General features: G+C 47.1%; 3 protein-coding genes across 4 annotated transcripts; all 3 read right to left on the bottom strand.

The window, feature by feature from the left end:
* Positions 1-830: 830 nt before the first annotated feature.
* On the bottom strand, positions 831-5410 carry loxl5a (lysyl oxidase-like 5a). The gene is made up of 7 exons (XM_047037067.1): positions 4139-5410; positions 3683-3791; positions 2907-3044; positions 2524-2680; positions 2204-2299; positions 1771-1886; positions 831-1611 (listed from the first exon to the last, which is right to left on the bottom strand). The coding sequence occupies exons 1-7, from the start codon at positions 5184-5186 to the stop codon at positions 1605-1607; spliced, it is 1671 nt and encodes a 556-aa protein (XP_046893023.1). The 5' UTR covers positions 5187-5410; the 3' UTR covers positions 831-1604.
* Positions 5411-9908: 4498 nt separating this feature from the next.
* Positions 9909-13851, bottom strand: LOC124478694 (muscle-specific beta 1 integrin binding protein). 2 transcript variants are annotated; one of them, XM_047037068.1, is made up of 8 exons: positions 13598-13851; positions 12818-12908; positions 12191-12239; positions 11825-11999; positions 10920-10991; positions 10611-10717; positions 10295-10380; positions 9909-10203 (listed from the first exon to the last, which is right to left on the bottom strand). In XM_047037068.1, exons 1-7 carry the CDS (start codon positions 13621-13623, stop codon positions 10295-10297), a joined length of 606 nt encoding a protein of 201 aa, XP_046893024.1. In that variant the 5' UTR covers positions 13624-13851; the 3' UTR covers positions 9909-10203. The 2 variants fall into 2 exon arrangements, with proteins under 2 accessions (XP_046893024.1, XP_046893025.1); XM_047037069.1 differs by lacking the exon at positions 12191-12239 and having other exon boundaries at positions 13598-13849.
* Positions 13852-15073: 1222 nt separating this feature from the next.
* On the bottom strand, positions 15074-19287 carry atcaya (ATCAY kinesin light chain interacting caytaxin a). The gene is made up of 7 exons (XM_047036927.1): positions 19250-19287; positions 18782-18868; positions 18458-18556; positions 18160-18195; positions 17955-18026; positions 17772-17824; positions 15074-17234 (listed from the first exon to the last, which is right to left on the bottom strand). The coding sequence occupies exons 1-6, from the start codon at positions 19261-19263 to the stop codon at positions 17791-17793; spliced, it is 342 nt and encodes a 113-aa protein (XP_046892883.1). The 5' UTR covers positions 19264-19287; the 3' UTR covers positions 15074-17234; positions 17772-17790.
* Between the last annotated feature and the right edge of the window lie 6 nt (positions 19288-19293).

Below are 19293 nucleotides of genomic sequence, written 5' to 3'. Positions count from 1 at the left end.
TTCTGTTGTGGATCATTAAAGGCACAATCCAAAATATTTCCTCCTCGACCAACACTGGGCTCATAAGTTAGTAACCGTTGAACGTGATGGAATCTTAGGGCACATGTAAGCCCCCCCAGTCATATTCCACCCTTCAAGGCATTGACTGAATTTGGGCTTGTTCTTTTAACGACTGATATACTACATCTGATCAATCAGGACACAGCGGCCTACAAGGCATGTTTGACATAACAGAGCTATGAGGTCGTATCCAACCTGTCCTCTCGTCTCTCAGTACCCATGTACACACACACACACACACACACACGCTCTACCGTGCCACCACCCAGACTGACTGCCATGAATACATCAGGAGCATTCAGGTGGAATGTTTTCCATTTCTTCCAAGCATCCAGGAGACAGTGGCCTTACTTAGCACCGGAGCTGTATGTAAACACGTCTCAGTGCTGCTCAGGCATTCGTAATGGAGTAGACCCCAGTGGAATGGACCTGCTCTGACCCCTCTCACACCACCTGGTGAACACACACAAGCGTTACGACAGCAGCCGTGTTAAATCGTGTTTACCTTTCGATTTCCGATACTCGTTATGTGCTAAGTTAGGTTGGTTTTATACTGTACTTTTCTCTCAGGCACGCCATGTTTTTCTAACTCATTGAAGAAATTAATCACTTTCCTCTCTGCAATGGGTCTGCTGAAATAAAACACAGGCTGATGTGACGTCACCGAAATAAATATTTGGACAAATGATTCAGTGAAATATTTTATTTGATGGATGTCAGTGAATGGGCTTCTGTTTGTCCTTAAGTGACTGTAAACACAGAACGATGTGTTAGTCTGAGGCGGTCTTTATTCCCAATTATACCCACACAAAACAAAGTACATCAGCTCGCAAACGACAGAAAAACCATTCAGTCTGTCACCAATAAAACGAAACAATACATCATAACACTATTGTACAGTTGTATCGTGTTTGTCCAATTGGCTTTAGCAGTGCAAGTCCAAAAGATTACAGAAAGTCATTCATGCCATACATACATTGATGCGTATATTATTGTTATTATCGTATATTATATTATAATGTTTCATGTTATAAATACAGTACATAGCTGTTGGCCCAACTCCTCTGGACACTTTATAGAGTCAATGGATGACTCAGCACAGTAACACTTCTCCTTCAGCATGCGAATGGGAGACAGGAGCCCTATTGACCTTCTCCAAACACCCACCGGCTGAGAGACACACAGCATTAATCTTTCGTTTGGGTTTGACCAGAGTTTTCCTTGGCTTGTTTGTTATGTCTGAGGATAGATAACCCTCGAACACACAGCTACAGCCCAGCACCAGGGTCACACGAGACATTGGACTCTCATCTCACACGACACACACACGACACACTGCCGCTCAGGAGATTCACGGTAATAGTATATACAATAGTTACTGGAGCTAAGTAGATACGAGCCGACAGAGTGTAAGACATTGGATGGTGCCAGCTAACTTGGGAGTGCTGAGGAAGGCAGACGGTTTCCTCAGCTGAGACAGACGCACACTGATACTTCCACTTTCCAGGGACCAGAGTTCCTCACGGGAGTTGACAATATCCACGTTAACTTCTGTGGAAAAGCAACCCAGTTCAACTGAGATCTCTCCACCTCCAGAAGGTGTCTCTGGACACTAGAGAGAGAGATTGGTGTGTGCATGCGGGTATGTGTGTTTGTTTGTGTGTGTCTGTGTGTGTGTGTGTGCGTGGGGGGAGAGAGAGACAGACCTACCCGGTGATCATGCAATTCCTGGCCTGGACATGGGTGCCAGTGTACCTGATGTCACACCTCACCACGTTGTTGGAAAAGTCGGACTCTTGCACCTGCATGGTCGGGTTCACGGTCACCTGGATGGGAAAGACGCCATGGGTTAGCTCTGACGTAGCCCAGCTCTGCCTCGCTCTGCCTCGCTCTGCCCCGCTCTGCCTTGCTCTGCCTCACTCTGCATCGCTCTGCCTCGCTCTGCCCTGCTCTGCCCGGCACTGCCTCGCTCTGCCCCGCTCTGCCCTGCTCTTCCCCGCTCTTCCCCGCTCTGCCTCGCTCTGCCCCACTCTGCCTCGCTCTGCCCCGCTCTGCCCCGCTCTGCCTCGCTCTGCCCCGCTCTGCCTCGCTCCCCTCCACTACTGTGCTGAGTGTGCTCCACATATGATTCGCCTGGTTCAACCTTAAGGATGTAGTTTCCCGGCGGCACATCCGTGATGTCGATCCACTGGCAGTCGATGTTGGCGTTGTACGTGTCATAGCATCCGGGGCCTAGCCCCTGCAACACATACAAATTAGGCTTAAGTACAATAGGATACTGAGGCACATCAGTCGAAAGGTGGAAAATGTACGTGATTGAATGATCGAATACATTCAATAACTGACTGACTGACTGGATGAAAGAATAGATAAATGACTGAATGAACGACTGATTTCATGAAGGAATTCAAGATGGAATGGATGGAAGGAGAGGTGGACGGATGGGCTGGCAGGGGCTGGCACCTGTGTGTGGGCAGTGCAGGCGTAGCGTCGGCGCACTCCGGGGTCACAGCTGGTGTCCTCCAGGCAGAAACTGGCCTTGTGACCCTCAGCCACCTTCCTGCCCGAGGGGATGTCCAGGAGGTCGTAGTTACTGAACGCCTCCATGCTGTGGTAGTGCCTGGGGACGTATACAGGACACCGGTTGGACTTTGGCGGACGTTTTCACCCAGTAAGATGAAGTTTGATTACTTTGTAACACGGAAAATGGGACAAGTCAAAATTCTCCATACATCACACACAGAAATGGATCAATGTCTGGATTTGTGTCTCCACACACACACCCAGGCACACACACCTACACACACATACACCTACACACACACACACAGGCCTCTTGGACTCACTGATGACAGCTATGCCACTCCCATTCGTGGCGGGGCTTGACCGGAAGGAAGTCTGCGGTCCCCTGGTTCTTCACCCTCTGGGGGAACCGCAGCAGAACCCTGTAGTCCAGATCTCTGACACTGGGATGGGACGCCGACCTGCACCACAACAATGGACGTCATCAAATAGCTTGACCTTGCGCTTGACAACAGAGGGAAGCTGTAATTGTGGCAACCAAGGGGATTTGGAACCATGGGAATGTGGTAACCGGGGGACCAGATTAGGCTCCTTACTACAGCTGGATCTACAGCGTCCAAGCACACGGTTGGTAACAGTTACCGTAGTGTGTTACCAAGGTGTGACGTGCAGGGCTCTGGGGAGAAGGTTGTGCAGGGGTTTTTCTACAGTCTTGCATTCACCTCAAGCTGCTTTCATGTAGAGATTATTTTACTTGGCAGGGCACTGAGGCGAGGAGAGAGAACCTAGGTCGGTTGCCAGGTTTTGTGCTGCAGCTCTATTATTGTACTGTAACTTCCAACTGGGCAGGAGCCAAGGAAGTATGGTCAACACAACCAGACCTGGCAACCGAAGAGGACATTTGCTCCAACAACCCAAAAAAAGGTACCAAATGACTTATTCCCTGCATCTGTTAAACCTGTGGATTGGATGTGGATCAAATGTGTCAAACTTGGGTCCAGACATGAGCTTGTGGTCTAAATTGTCATGCGTTGTTACATAAATAGGTTAACGTAGCAAGGTAATAGTGCACTGGTAAAACAATGTCCAATATGATTACCTTGACAGACAGTTTTCCTCCTCGGCACACCTGAGAGCATACATCTGCACACGCTGGATGTAGGAGGCAGCCTGGATGTAGTAGGGGTCGGGGACCAGGTCTGGGAGACCTGAGGAGGAACACAGCGCCGTCATCTACATTCACATTTAGTCATTTAGCAGACGCTCTTACCCAGAGCGACTTACAGAAAGTACAGGGACATTCCCCCGAGAAGGACACAACGTCATTTGCACCGCCGGGAATCGAACCGGCAACCTTCTGATTGGCAGCCCGATTCTCTAACCGCTCAGCCATCTGACCCCTCTACTCATGAGACTGAGACTGGGAGTCCACCAGGCTACTGAAAACGCAGACCTATCCGATTGAATCATGGCACATCTCAATTTGTATTTATTTGATTCATTACATGACTGGGGTGTCTTTTATAGGATACCATGTTTTGTTACTTCTGCTTACCGTTATGGAAGAATCGTGTGCCATAGCCCATGTCTGGCCGCGGTTGGCGCATGGAGCCTCTGGTCCTGGCGCCTGAAGACGGGTACATGTTGTAGAACACTGAGTTCCGGTGGTTCTTGTTGGGATTCTGTGGGTCGTCGCCTATCATGTTATTCACGGTACTGGGTTCCACGCGCTGTGGACGTGTAATATGCGTCTCGACGGCATTGATAGAAAGAGCAGTTGGTGATACATTCGCAGGTGCCCCAACGGCTCTGGACGTAGGAGGGGAACGCGTTATTTGGGCATTGTGAGTGTTATCCAGTCTGGAATGCTGCAGGATTCGGCGTCCGTTGCTGTCATCCTCAAAGTTGTTGAGACGCGCTGTTGTGGGTCCTCGTGTGGTTGGTTCTGGGCCCGTCAGTCGCTCCTGACTGGCGCCCCGGTCGTCCGTAAAATCAACTGATCTTATTGGTGACGCAGTGGACCTCATTTGTTCTGGACCCGACAGGTTCACACCACTCAAAGCAAGTCTCCTTCCACCTCTTTGAATTCCACTTCCCGAAAATTCTTGTATTGGCGAGGAAACGGAGATATTGGAACGGGATTCTTGAGGGGGACGACGGGTGCCTGGGTATCCCGCCACCGTGGTCTCAACTCGCGGCTGACTTCTTGCACCTGTGGTGTGGCGGCCCGTTGCGACAATATATTGACGGACTTCAGAACCTAGAACCGAGGTGTCCAACTCTTGGCGTGCTCTGCGTTCCGAATGCCCTCGGTTTCGCTCCTCTAAATTGGGATAACCAGTCCTGGGGGATCTGATTGGTGCGCCTGGAGGGTGTCGGTTGTGCCCTTTGGTGGTCAGGTAAAGTTGCTGCTGTCTCCTCGCTTGTACCGGCGAGTGGTACTCTGACCCCGTGCTGAGTAAACTAAACACCCGACCGTTGTTCTCCCACTGAATCCGGTGTTTCCACGGTCCACCAACACGCGCGCGAAAATGTTGCTGTCCAGTGCTCAAACGCACCAGAATGTGGAAAAGGCAGAAAAGGAAGAGAGCTGTCTTCTCCATGGTGAACTGACTGGGTGCACAGAAGGCTTCCTGAAGCACTACACAAACACCGGCACTTCCACTTTGTATTTGACACTTCTGCGAAAATATGATGGAACACAGGTAGTGTTTTGTAGACACGCTTGATTCCGTCACGCGGTTGCGCACAAATGCACCATGGCGCGAGTATAACGGGAACTACCTGGATGGAGGAAATGTGAGGTTTTCGCTTTCATACAAGGAGTTTGTGTCTACCCATGCGGTACAAACGTTAAAGAGCCAGACCGGGGCTTCTTTGCAAGAAAAAGACCATGTGTTACTTAACCATTTCTTCACCAACGCCTGAGAGTTACACAAGTATTTGTTCAGGATAAAGTCAATCTTGAGCATAGGTGGGAGGACTCAAAGAGAGATACCGCACTCCTGACATGAAAGGCGAGATGTCTACTGTATATACACAAAATATACCAGAATCTGGTATTTTGTGACGGAATTGTTTAAACAGCTTGCCCTTATTTTGAGTTTGAGCACAGGTTCTATTGTAACCTATTATACCTCATTATACCTGTTTGTTAAAGTTAAGAGACGTCCTACGCCAAACTACACGAAGAATCACAACCATATGTCTGTTTTCAATCAACATCTTACGAGAATAGGGAGGTTTTCCAAACAAAGCTTAGAATGTCAAAATAAGTGCACACATACAGGTGGCGCGCTACCCCTGCAAAGCGCTCAAACACCTTTTTACATTTGTTGCGACTACCACACTGTAAACCCCACTGTAAAAGTGCGCTATCCAGTTTCTTAGTTGCCTCATCCAACGTTTATTAAATACAGTAAATCTAGTCTGACACAGAGGAAATCAAACTGCTTAAGAAGCCCTGACTTAAGAGAAGCAAAAGTAAATTAGTCAAAAGTAAAAAGACTTTTTGGTCTATCAGATTTTTTTGCGGCAGTCTATACCGCACGGTGGCAGTGGTCACCTAGTAAAGAATGTTACATTTGCAACACTGTTGCACAGCCTTCGTCCCCTGAATGGATAGGGCTAGTACTAGGAAATATCAGCTGATCGTGGATCGGAGTGCACTGGCGTTGGCCAACGTCACCTTCTCTTGTTCCACATGCGCACGGAAAAGCACAGAGAGAGCACCTGATCCCGTCAAAGAAAATCTACAAAATACCTACCATACGACCTGTCGTCAAGTTGGACTTTCCCTACATGGCTATCCAGTCGTACAGGTCGGCGGTTGGCTATTTTTAACTAAAGAAAATATTGTGACTTTTAACTTGTCCAACAAGGGCCTACATGAAATATCAATAAAATAAAACATGCAACTCATTAAGTATTATCTAGATCAGCACAGCTATCGTTACAGATTAAAGGTCAAATACATGAAAACATTTAAATGATCTTCATTGTCATAAAATGTAAACTCCAAATTGAGGACTTTTGGATGATGGCTACTATGAAGTATAGGAAGGAATAAAGCACATAGATTGTTTTCATTTCAGTGACAGTTTTATGAGATGTCAATCCTAGTTAGATTTATAACAGTGACACAAACCGTGAGTGTTCTACGAGGGGATAGCTGCGGCGATGTGGCATCGACAAGCACATTATCTCCCATGTTTCTCCTATCGCTGCTGTAAGGCCAGTTGTACTGTCCTGCGTCACATCTGTTCGCGGGGAAGACATCTCAGAATGGTCTGACTGCCACCGGATCTCGTCAGTTCCCAGCCAACACAAACTGTTACAGTACAGTTGCACAAAGTATAATTTATACCACACAGAGGCTACAGTAACATGTGAGGTGTTGACTGAGGCTCTACCATTATTCTTGGTCTCTCATGTTAACCATTCCAGTCATGGCTGTTTTTTCCTCCCAGCAGTATCCTCTGGGGAAGCCAGAAGGGCCCCTGATACCAGGCCCTCATTGGCTCAGACGGTGCCCCTGATACCAGGCCCTCATTGGCCCAGACGGTGCCCCTGATACCAGGCCCTCATTGGCCCAGACGGTGCCCCTGATACCAGGCCCTCATTGGCCCAGACGGTGCCCCTGTCCGCTTCAGCTCCCCCCGCGCGGCCCTCTCCACGCTCACATCACACGGCGACAGAGAACCTTTTTGCGCTCTGGTTGCCAGGAGATGACAGGGAATACCAGCGCCAAGGTTATTTCTCTCTCTCTCTCTCTCTCTCTCTCTCTCTCCCTCTCTCTCTCTCTATATATATATATATATATATATATATATATTTCCACTGACGTGAGGCAGTGAGTGTAGGGAGGATAGAGAGGGGCCAGTTTTAGAGGGCCTCACCTTTCCCCTGCTTGTCCTCCCCCCCCCCCCCTCCCCCAGGGTATGTGTGGTCGTCCCGCCAGTCATGCTGTGGATTAGTAGGGTGTCCATCTCTGTGAAAGCCCCCCCCCCCCCCCCCATATCGTCCCCTTCCCCTGACACGGCAAGAATCCAAGCTAAATATAAACAAACACCCTGGCTATGTCCACAGGCACTCAGGGCCTTTCAGCAACGTAGGTGTATGTGTGTGTCTTTGTGTATGTGTGAGGCAGAGACAAAAAATGAAAAGAGAGAGAGATGCAAACGAAGAGAAGAAAGAGAGAGAGAATCTGAGTCCCAGCGGTCAGTCATTACGAGCTGTGGTTGGCTCAGGCTGGCTCTAACTGGATGTGTGTGTTAGCATGTGGTCTTTAGCTGCTGAAACACCCCGGTCGACACATTTGACTCCAGGTCTCCAGAAGCCACAGACAGCAAGCCATTGCAGGAAGGTAGCTACTGTGGAAGTCTTTCATGTTACTTCAAACAGTGGAATGTCGAAGTTTAATTGATAAAAAAAATTATCAGCCAGGAACGTGTGGTATGTGTCGAAACAAACACAAGACCAACCACGTTTATCAAGGTACTAGTGGTCTATAAAGTTCTATTTTGCTGACCTTGTAACACCTTTCCTGGAAAACGGGTTCCTATCTCAGGTGTCATAATCAAACACAGATTTACAATGTCTCTCATAACCAATGACAGATTTGGTTCCATAAAGATGTCAGCGAAGGCTGATGATCAAAAGTCAGGCTTCAGCAGCCTGTTTAGTCCCAGGTGAACAGCATGTCCCCATATCAAACACAGAGAGCTTCTCTCTGACAGGAACAGAACAATCCCACAGCTAAATCCGGATGATTCCGTGTTCCACAACACGCACAAAACGGTGGGAGTCTGGGAGATGTGATACAGTAATAGAGGGGTCACAATGTTACACAGACTAGCTAGGAGACTAGCATTCTAACTAGGAGATGGTAGTTCATCCAGACCTTTTCCTCCCTAAAAATGAGGTCAGTTTCGTCACAGGAAATATGTCTAGACAGGATGCTTTCTCATAGTTCAGACTTCAGTAGACTTTAGTGTAAATCAGCTTTCAATAATCCAAGCCTTGTTCAGAGTAGGCCTGTTTGCGTGTCTGTGAGGGGAATTCTAGGTGCTGGGGGATGCATGAGGACATTTGTATATTGTGATCTTTCCCCATGTCAGTGTCATAAATCCACAAATGGAAAGGGTAGGAACATGTATAAGGTCATCTCTCGGTAGTGACCACGTGGACTCATAAGAAGTCTAGGTTGGTTTTCGGTGAAGCTAATCGAGTTCCTTATGAGGGCTGCAGTTTCACAACTCAACAGTGATAACGAGCTTTGACACAGACACATGCTGCAGTGAGTTCAGTTCAGTCCAGTCAACAGTGTCACTTCTACCTGTCATTATGCACTCCATTGTCACCGGGTTACACAACGCTGCAGCAAGACACTTGGCACACAGGTCTAGGGGGGGGTAGGCAAGCAGGTTTAGGGGGTGGGAGAATAACACACACAGATAAAGCAGTGTAGGAAAACAGTTGGAAAAACGCAAGATTTGAACGTTCTATGAATTCTGCAAAAGACTGAGACATTAGTCCCAGTGACCAGCTGCCTGACCTACAATCCCACCTCAGTTGCATTCCTGTCAGCTACTTGACTACAACCAGATACGGTGCACACATGCACGCATTCAGTTTTCAACCAACAAATCAGCTTATCTCACTCACGCTGAACTCGTCTTGGCTGAGTGACCTTGCAGTACTTCCCCCTAATTGACACCGTGGCGTGCATTTGCATGCCATGGTGAAGTTGCCTGCTCCTAGTTTAACATTTGTGTTAGCCATGAGACATTGGCTTTGTTACCGTACCAACGATGCACCCACTGTATCCACCAGGTTAGCGCTCCTGTGCAAACAGGTATTCCCTCAGGGGGAAGGAGGAATCACACTGGCCTATTGATAAAAACGTGGAATGTGGTGCTGTTGGCACGTACACAGAGCCAATCCAGCTGTAATGAGCTGAATCTGGTGTATAGTCTGACTAGCTCTAGCATCCCCCCAGAACAGGCGATGGCAATGCGTTGAACGCATCCACCGGTCAGATGTTTCACATGGCCTTGCCCGCCTACAAATGTTCCTCTGTCTACGCGGTCTCGGGTTTTGGAATAAGCTTGTGTGCTATTTTTTTCCGATAACTGAATCGGGTAGCTAAAGTAAGAGGGTGAGTTGTCTGATTGAGTTGGTGCGTCATGCGGTGTGCGTAGACCTAATGCAATAGAACAATAACAGCTGGAATGGGTTCGTTAGCGACCCCATGATCTGATCAGCTGGAAAGTTGTACACAGATGAAACTGCACTGTATTACTATTGAGGACAGGACACAGTGGTAAGGTTTTAAAAAAAAAGGTGGCATCCCATTTTATTACTTCTGGATAGACAGCACTTAGTATCAACTGTGGGCAGTGCTGACTTCACAGCAACAGAACGAGTTGATACGGGAACAAAAACATACCCAACTTAAAATTCAGACACATTTTTGATAAATTAACATTCCTTCAAACTATTTACAAAAGGGAATAATGTTGGAAAAAAAGAAAATGGTAAAAAAAACAAAAAAAGTGGTCATCAATCTTGGCGCTATATACACAATTCATTCTTTACAGGCTGGAAGCCGTCCTCCTGCTGTGGAGACAAAAAGTCCAGTTAGGTCACTCTACCACTGGTCTAACTTGTCTATCAATCTGAGACCCATGGTGAAGGAGTCAGAGCTTACCTATAAACGATTGAGCAGAGTGTTCTGGATGTCCTCATACACATGCTGGTAGATCTCCTCTTTCGACTTCAACCCATCCAGATTCTCTGCAAGACAAGGACAGCAAAGCTCAAGCACTGACCCACTACTCCTGGACACAATGGGCACCAAATAAAAATAACATATTCTCCCCCAAAAAGTTGAACCGTTTATCAGATTAGATCCTGCCTAGACACATGCCTCCTCCCAGAACAGACTTTCTAGGGACCAAGGTCAAAGCACTTCTCCAATCCCAATATCCACCCCAATACACTCCCAAAAATACGTTTGTAGGTACCGATGTCTAAGCAGCTGTCCTCCATCTCCTTTCGGTGCTTCCGGTACATGGGCCAGACGTGGCCATCGAACAGGCCGGGGGGGTCTGGCACGGTGTACTGTCTCGTACTGAACAGGGGGAAAAAAAAGTACAGTTAGGAGAGCAGAACTTGCTGAGCAGCATCATTTCCAGCTCCCTGTACGTAGAGAATATGGGAGTGTCGAGGTCTACGACTGGGGGGGGGGGGGGGGTCAAACAACTGGTGGCGAACGGTTTCCCGTTACAAACGGGAAAACCGAACCTGAGCTCTGAGGGGCTCTGAACGCTCACCTTCTCCTCCTCTTGCACTCCTCGTAGGGGATGGAGATGTAGTAGCACTTGTTGTAAACGTCCATCAGAGGCCTGCACAGCGCGGGGGGGGGGGGGGGGGGGGGGGGAGAGACAAGGAACAACAGGGTCACTTCTACGTCAATGACAGCGTCCCACCTCCTCATCTTCCACAGTGACAGCTCTGGGGACAACCAAGTTTGACTCTGAAAATGGGTTCAGTTGATTTTGACAAACATCTGATAAGCAACAGCTCACTCCCTGTGACCCAGTTTGGTGTCATTTCGCCAGAAATCATCTGAAAAGGTACATTCACATAACATTCTCGTGGCGATTCGGTCTTTAAACTATCTGTACGCAACCAGCAGTCTAGGTCCACCTTGGAGATACGGTTCCAGAAAACACCGCCCCGAAACACAGCGTTCGTGTTGTGCCAAAACAGGCTTCTCGTCAGCTGACGCCCTTATCAGCGCCCCTGCAGAAACAGTGCTGCTAGAGACACACAACCCCAGTGTGACAGAGAGCGTAGCCTCCCAATGACAGCCCCCCCGCCCTCAGCCCCACTACTCACGAGACCTCGGAGCAAAATCACCCCCTCCGCATGATTGTTAACAAGTTCTCAGAACATATCATCTAGAGACCACCTGCTTAGGTTCCCATGACCGTGGCATGTGTTACCCATAAGGTAGCTCAGACTATAAAACACAGCCTGTTCTATGAGCAGCTACGTTTGTTAGCTAGGCTAGCCACTTTTCATGTAATTAGGGCAGGGGGAACAGGCATGGTCTCATGACTACTTGTTTTCCTATCCGAGCACCCTTATTAGTACCCTACACTGCCTGATAAGAAAAGGACATGTATTTGACAGAATTTCTCCAGTAGCTGCCTGTGAGACTACGTGCGCTCACTTGTAGTTGTAGAGCAGAAAGCCCTCGACGATGAGAATGTGGATCTGCTGGTCGGGGTCGGTCGCCTCTGAGACCGGCGGCACGACGACGCCGTGGGAACGGGCAAACTTCACGGGGTTCTCCACCCAGCCCCGTATCGTGTTGGTCATGGCGTCCATGTCCAGCGCCGTGATCACTACAGAGAACAACAACGAGGGTGCATAGTTTAGAGTGCCGAGGCACACTTTGGAAAAGGAAATGCATTCTGGGTTGTGGAGTTTTTTTTGTAAATGGGAGTTTGTAGTCTCAGGGGAGGGCCAAATATGGAGGGGAATGTTGGGGGTTGGGTGAGTTACTGTTCTCCTGCGGTGATGTATGCAGGCTTACCATCCCACTGCCTAAAGCCGTCGTCCCCGACTTCTATCTGATCGGGTTTCTGAAATAACAGTTACCAATAAAACATTGCTGCAACCTCGGTGCAATCTGTACACTGCCAGAAGACCCCAGGCCCACAGGCCAAGACACAGACACACACAGCCAGGAAGGAGAGAGCTATAGCCATGCAATAGTCTAGAATCATCTCTGTAGGCTTAAAAAGGAGGGAACATAGGACAGATGCAGCTAGGGAAAGGATGTATAGCACCCATTTGGAGACAATGGGTGTCCTTTTTATGGGGTTAGGAAACTAAGGGTAGCATGCATTGCTATATGCCGGCAAGTGAATGGAAAGGTCAGTTTCTGCTTTACACTCTGGTAAAGATCAGATCCATACTAAATAGATACTTATAACTGAGGCTGAGGAGAGCAAGAACACAAAGCAAGTAGTGTGTAAAAAAACATAACTGAAGCCATGCATAGGGAAGCATGCAAGGGGGAAGTTTCCATGTTACAGTTGAGTAATGGTAAGGTTATCAACGTGGGGGAAGGAACACACCAACAGAAAAACCTGTGACAGAGTACAGTCAGACATGCAACCGTTTGTTAAAACACTTGTTGTTCCAACTAAAAACTTACCTTGAAAAAGTCATCTTGATGCACCACACAGCAGTTGGGCAAAGCCTTGATAAGTCTTTTTGTCAAGGTGGTTTTCCCACCGTTGGTCACCCTGAAAAGAGAGGACTATAATCACCACAGGAAAAAGAGATAAATAGAGGGGTGGGAATATCCTATATAATAATTCCATCATTACAGTACGGGACAACTTCCGTGTTGGCAAAGAGTGCATTAAAACTCAGTAAAAGAATACATACATTAAAAGCTTGTTTACAAAACGATATTTACTAAATTGACTGTTGAATTTGTACGTGCATGCCTTTCTTTAGTTTTATTTATAAAGTTATCAGGCTTGCAATCCCTGTTAGTTAGTCACGTACACTAGGCCTTTGAAACCGTCTCCCTCCACTTTTCTTTAAAGAGTGCGCCCTACCATTTCAAATAGCCCGCTCAAAAACAGGCGTTTCGCTACACACTCCCAGTTAACGATGAACTTACCGGGTTTCAACATTGCATGACGCGAATTTTAACTGGCCCACACATATATTTCAGTTCAGTTTAATTAATTGACTGTTATAAGACTTTGCTACTTCGCTACAAGAAACCTAGTTACCTATCGAGCCACAGCACATGTCATGTGTTATTGTTTTGTCATCAGTCAGATCTGTGATCCAAGTTAGCTATGAAACGTACTCGGCTACTTGTTGTAACTGTACTACGAAGAAACAATGTCAACCCCTGAAATGGGTTATAAGTTCATTTTATATTTTTTAATTGTGTAAGCAAGGTATTGTAACTTACCCGCCAACTCCTATAATGTATTTCATCTTTGATCCGCTTCTGGAGACTGCCAAACTTCGAATAAAGCGAGGGTGTAAATTAAAACACTGCTACAGATCCAAATCAAACAAAGAAATATGACGATCAAGTCAAAAGTCTTTTAGTTTGCTCAGTCAGAACCTTGCTCTCTGAACTATTTCATTGATAAAGAGCGCGACTCGTCTCTTTTTATATCCCAACTGTGACTTGCGTCACGCAGATGCTCACCCCTCGTGGTCGAGTGTAATAATGTCCTTTTTTTTTAACCGTGTACCCAACCACTGTCCGTTAAACACACAGGGGCTCCAATCAGCGCCCGCGATTCCCGTATAATTTACATATAGTTGACTTTCCATTTTTGCACCTGCCCCACGTCCTTCATGTTCTGGAAGTACCGGTCTATTCAACTAACTGAGACTGACACACGAGGGTTAAGGAAAATACCAGTCAGAACATTCACAGATGATAATACATTTAGACACACATTTAGATGTCAGGGTTCCACTGCCCCATTAACTGAACTGATTATAATAATATAAACATCTAACAACGGGACAAGACAATGGGCAGGCTACTGTTCATACAGGGGAGCTGGCAAATGTGCCTGTTCCCGTTCACAATGTGTGAAGTGTCACAGGTGTATCTGCACTGCACAATAGGAATGAACTGATAACATGTTGGGCAGTTTTATTATCTTTAACCTTGAATGAATCAGCCACATCATCCTATTTGACTTTGACCTCACTTCAGTTCAAATAATAGTCTTGATCGTATGTCTGTATGTATGAATGACGGAGGTTGGTCATCATGCAGGGGTTATCCAGTTATCCAAACATGGTACTTCCACCTCTCTCACGCATCCGGCTTTACAGTAAACACATGTATGGGTGTCACGACGGCCATTGTTGAGCCTCTCTCGATCACATTTCCTCTGTGAGGATGCAGCTGAATTTAGATCACATAGAGAGAGAGAGTATGCAGGGTGTTAGTGTGTGTCAGACGTGTGCGTGTGCATGTGACTGACCGGCTCGGCCGCGTCTAAACCTTCAGATGACGTGGCAGAGGTGAAGCTCCCCCAGTCCCCGAGGACGAGCTCATGGGACCCAGATTCCAAAACAGGAGAAGTCACACCTGCACTATTGATAGCTTCCTTTGAACCGTGTTAAACGTGGGTTAGCTGGGAGGGTTCCATCAACAGCAAGGGGAGGGGGGCTTCAGAACGGGGTTATGTGTGAATAATGTAAAGATTTGGATTCACTTGTTAGAGCATTTCTGTTGACAAACAGGATAGTTTCAAGGTGATGAACTTGTGCTTCTTGTAAATCCACTTCTACAGAAATCTTCACCTTTGCCTTCCTTTGTGAATTCCCTACACCGAGTGACCGGTGCCTGAAAGAAATATCTATTTGGAGTCTAACCGTTTACACGTAAGCAAAAACAGAGAGCGTTCTTGCGGAGTGGAACGGTTTATTTCTGCTTATTGACATGACAGACAGGGGCTGCCCCCAAATCCAAACTGCAAAGCAAGACAGACGGACACTACATTGGATACATCTTACCCATTGTCTCTAGTTGAAATCTGACCAAACAAAATAAGCTACATATGTTGTATTTTGGAGCAGACAAATCAGTCAACTGATCATCTTTGACATATTGTGCTTTTATCGAATGAACCAAAAAACGTCATTCATAGCGATATTTAAACTAAGGGATTTCTTTACATTGAAAATACTACATTTACTGAAACGAGATACTATTATACACTTTTGATAACAATATCAATCTATATCAAACATTTCCTTTTGGACTGAACTTTCTTGGCAATGACTAGGAAAAGTCGCAACCATAGATATGGCCCGCTGAATGTGAAAATAAAATACATTCCACACTTTGACTTCTGTGTAGAATTTGGTTCAAAAGCAGGCACGCAATGCAATTGAGGTCTCAGGTCATCCAACTAACACAGAGGAAAATAAGACACTGCAGAATGCACTGCGTGCCATCTTTTGACATGAATCATGTTAATAGACTATAAAAACAAAAGGCAAATGTATCTAGCCTACATTCTTGCATGGACTCTACTATGAGTAAGCTATCAGTGAACTTTTTCTAATCCCCCATATCTCCGCCTAGCCAATAAGCAAAGCCCTCAGTGTTGTCCACTGGAAGCTACGTTTAAGTCCTTTGCATGTGTCCTTTAAGCTTCCAAAGTGGAATTGTATAGCACTTCAGGAACATAGGCATATGGTCATTCCTCTACATGAGAGCAGACTATGAACATGTAACAAAATAATGCTTGACAGTGCTAATATCAGTGTACAAAATAAGGATTTGATTTATACATATCATGAGAACGACACGGTCCCCAAACATACATAGATTCAATGCTTACCATTAGATGACAATCGTTTGACAATTTGATATTTAAGAGTACAAACAAAACTTACAATACATAGGCAGCAAATGTATGTAATTCTTACAAAAATAAAAACGGCCTGCCTGCTACTGTCAGGGACGTGGGCAAGCATCAGAACAGGAAGTCGAAACATCAACAGGGACGAACCGATCCCAGAATTGGATTGGGGCATTTGAACTCATGCTAATATGTCTGCATGCTATGACTGTACTGACAACGTCCCACAACAGAAATCACAGTCAGAAAATGCCTCAACCCTTGATCAATCTCCCCCCCCCCACCCCCACCCCAAATAAATGCATGCGCAGCGCGAGGATCACAAAAACCTCTGTTCCAGAGATTTTTGACCTGGAATACATTTTTATCAAGGACAGATTTGTAAGTAAAAATGAAGCTGGGTTGAAGGCAGCTAACATAGAAAGCTTCCTCTTAATGACACACCATTAAGCATAGATCACTGGTAACATGATGGTGTCTGGAAGGAAAATTGAACAAACAGACTAACACTGGATGTTTTATTAGATAGTTGATGCCAAAATTCGGTATAGGCCCCAGCCAGCTCTGAGTTATCTATGTTTACTAACATTGCTTTAGAAACACAGCAAGCCAATGGCATTGAGAGTTGTTGGCCTTTTGCCTTGATAAAAACAGCACACAGTTGGAGCAACTCCAAATGGTATCTTCCTTCATAACTTTCCTCACATCATCCACATAGCCATTCACAAGCGGTATCATATTCAAATTGATATGAGATGAACATGCCAATGGTGGGGCCAAGTTGTGGGAGTTTGTGTGCAAGGGACTAGGTGTGTGTGTGTACTCGTTCTGTAGGTCGTAACATAGAGTGCCGGTACGAAACATCAGAGGTACTGTCCTGGTGGTGTAACGTCTTCAGAACATTCTAGAGGGTGATTACCAAGGTACTAGGTAGAACTAACCCTTCCTGGGAAGTTGTAGTGTTCCGTAGCAACACATACCACTGCGTGTGTGGGTGGAGGAGACATGGAGGCTGGCTGGGGGGGGGGGGGGGGGGGGGGGGGGGGGGGCTGGCTGGGGGATGTAGCGCCCCCTGCATGGTATACGCATGTTTCTCTCTTGGTTGGATGTGTTTGGATATGGGTATGTACTATACAGTACAATTTAGGCTTTCTCGTCGTCCCCTTGCTTGTTGTGACAACGTTGACTTCACGCTTCTCTCAGCCACTGAATGAAGAGAGAAGAGAAACACATCTATGTTGAAAGGGAATTCAGTAGAACTGGCACGATTGAAAAAGGAGTGGCATGGAGGTCGTTTTTAATGAGCGTTCCGGCCACCCAAAACTCCCCTCACACACACACACACACACACACACACAGACGCGCTTCTCACACCTCCAGTCATTAGACAGGGTTGGCTACACATGAGAAGGTATTCCTCAGCGACAGCTCCAGGTCTGGTCCTTGGAGAGCAGAACAGGTGTGGATGATGTAACAGGGCATGTAGAAATGAGCCCTGACGGCCAAACATCTGTTGAAGTGTTTTACTGTCAAGCCAATGCAATTCCCCATTTGTAGGTTTCAGGTAAACGAGGACCTCGTGTGGCCGAATCAGAGAATTACATTTGAAGGAGGTGACAAGCCTGATTTAACAAGGTATCCAAAGTTTGACTTCAAGATCCTTAACTTGAACAATGGTGTTTGTGGCTAACATCTTTGATAAAGAACCCTTAATGAGACTTGTGTGCTGTGTTGGTTTCATACCTTGGTTCTTTCGTCAAGTCTACAATCCCTGCTCTGCAATCATTGACTTCGGCCTGTGAAAGGAGGAGAACATGAATGAACAGTCCCCTGGTCCCCTCCACTGCTTCCAGTCAAACGTCTGTCTAGATGGAGGCTGATTGGTCGATCCTGAGGGGCGTTCATAGGACCAATCCCAGCTCCTACCTCTCTGTCTTGGCTGGTTCGTGTGTGTTTGGCTGCGGAGGCTGTTCCTGCTGCCTCTGCTCCTGCTCCATCCTGGACACACACACACACACACACAGACACACACACACACACAAACACACACAGACACACACACAGAATTGATCACCGCTCTTGGGAGCTGACTCGGCTCTATGTACAGGCTTTAACACATCAGTGACTTTACCTTTCCTTTCGAGCTTTAATCCTCTCTTCCTCGAATCTGAAATCAAAAAGGCACATCCATCTTTAGAAATGGCTTGCCACGCACAATATACAAACCACGCCTTCCGAGTCGATTCCCATTTGGAACACATTGATATTCAGATCTATTTTTGGACCTGCGCAGGGCATGATTGATGAGTGATACATTATTTAAAAGTCTGACTACTGCAAGCCAGCGCACGTCACCGAATGATATTCTAATTTCATCTCACTCCCACTCCCAGGTTTCACCTCTCCCCCTGGTGGTGTAAAGTACTTACTGCATCACACACTCGGGGACCTGCACGTGTTCCATAGGCACAATCTCTGCCAGCTCATCCAGACTGTGGACATACTGGATCTTGTTCATGAATTTCACACTGCAGAGGGACCAGAGGACGACAACGACATCCTTTACACCAATGACACCGAGAACAAGAACTCGTTTCTCCCATCTCTCAGAGCCCCGTGTATGAGAGCCATATATTAAAACCCGAAGGGATTCATATGGGGGATTTTCATGCTCCACACAGATCCTCGTTGTGTCTCCTGTGTGTGTGTGTCTTTACGTCTGCGATGTCCCTGTGAGGTGGAGGGGCAGGTACCTGATGAAGGGTCTGGAGATAGCGAGCACTGTCCTGATGAACCAGGTGGGATGAGTGATGACCAGAGCCTTCAGGTTCTTTCTCAGCCTGCGGTGAACACAGAAAGACAAAGGACAAACACGTCCGCTCAGCGACAGCAGCACCCAGGGAGCCCAAGCTGTGCACTAGCTCCCCCCCCCCCCCCGTCTTCGCTTCCGTCGACGACGGAAACGGTTCGCATTCACAGCCGGGGATTTGTTTATGGGATGCGTTTAAGAGCTCGTTTCACACTGATCGTCTCCGGCAGATGACGGGCCCAATTACACCCCGTTCACTTTAGCCGGGGAGCCGGTCAACGTTGTCGTCAGGCTTGTCCGGGCGATAGCGCCGGGCGCACAGACGAGGCCAGTTAGCCCGGACGTCCGTGACACGCGCTGAGAAGCGAGGGGGTGGGGGAGTGGGGGGGGGGGGGGCGGAACTCTTTCTCACCGCCTGTCAATCATCTGGTAGCACTTCTTGAGCCAGCCGATGCC

The sequence above is a fragment of the Hypomesus transpacificus genome, chromosome 16 (assembly GCF_021917145.1).
Source record: "Hypomesus transpacificus isolate Combined female chromosome 16, fHypTra1, whole genome shotgun sequence".
NCBI classification, from domain to species: domain Eukaryota; kingdom Metazoa; phylum Chordata; class Actinopteri; order Osmeriformes; family Osmeridae; genus Hypomesus; species Hypomesus transpacificus.
This window is presented reverse-complemented; position numbering and strand designations above follow the sequence as displayed.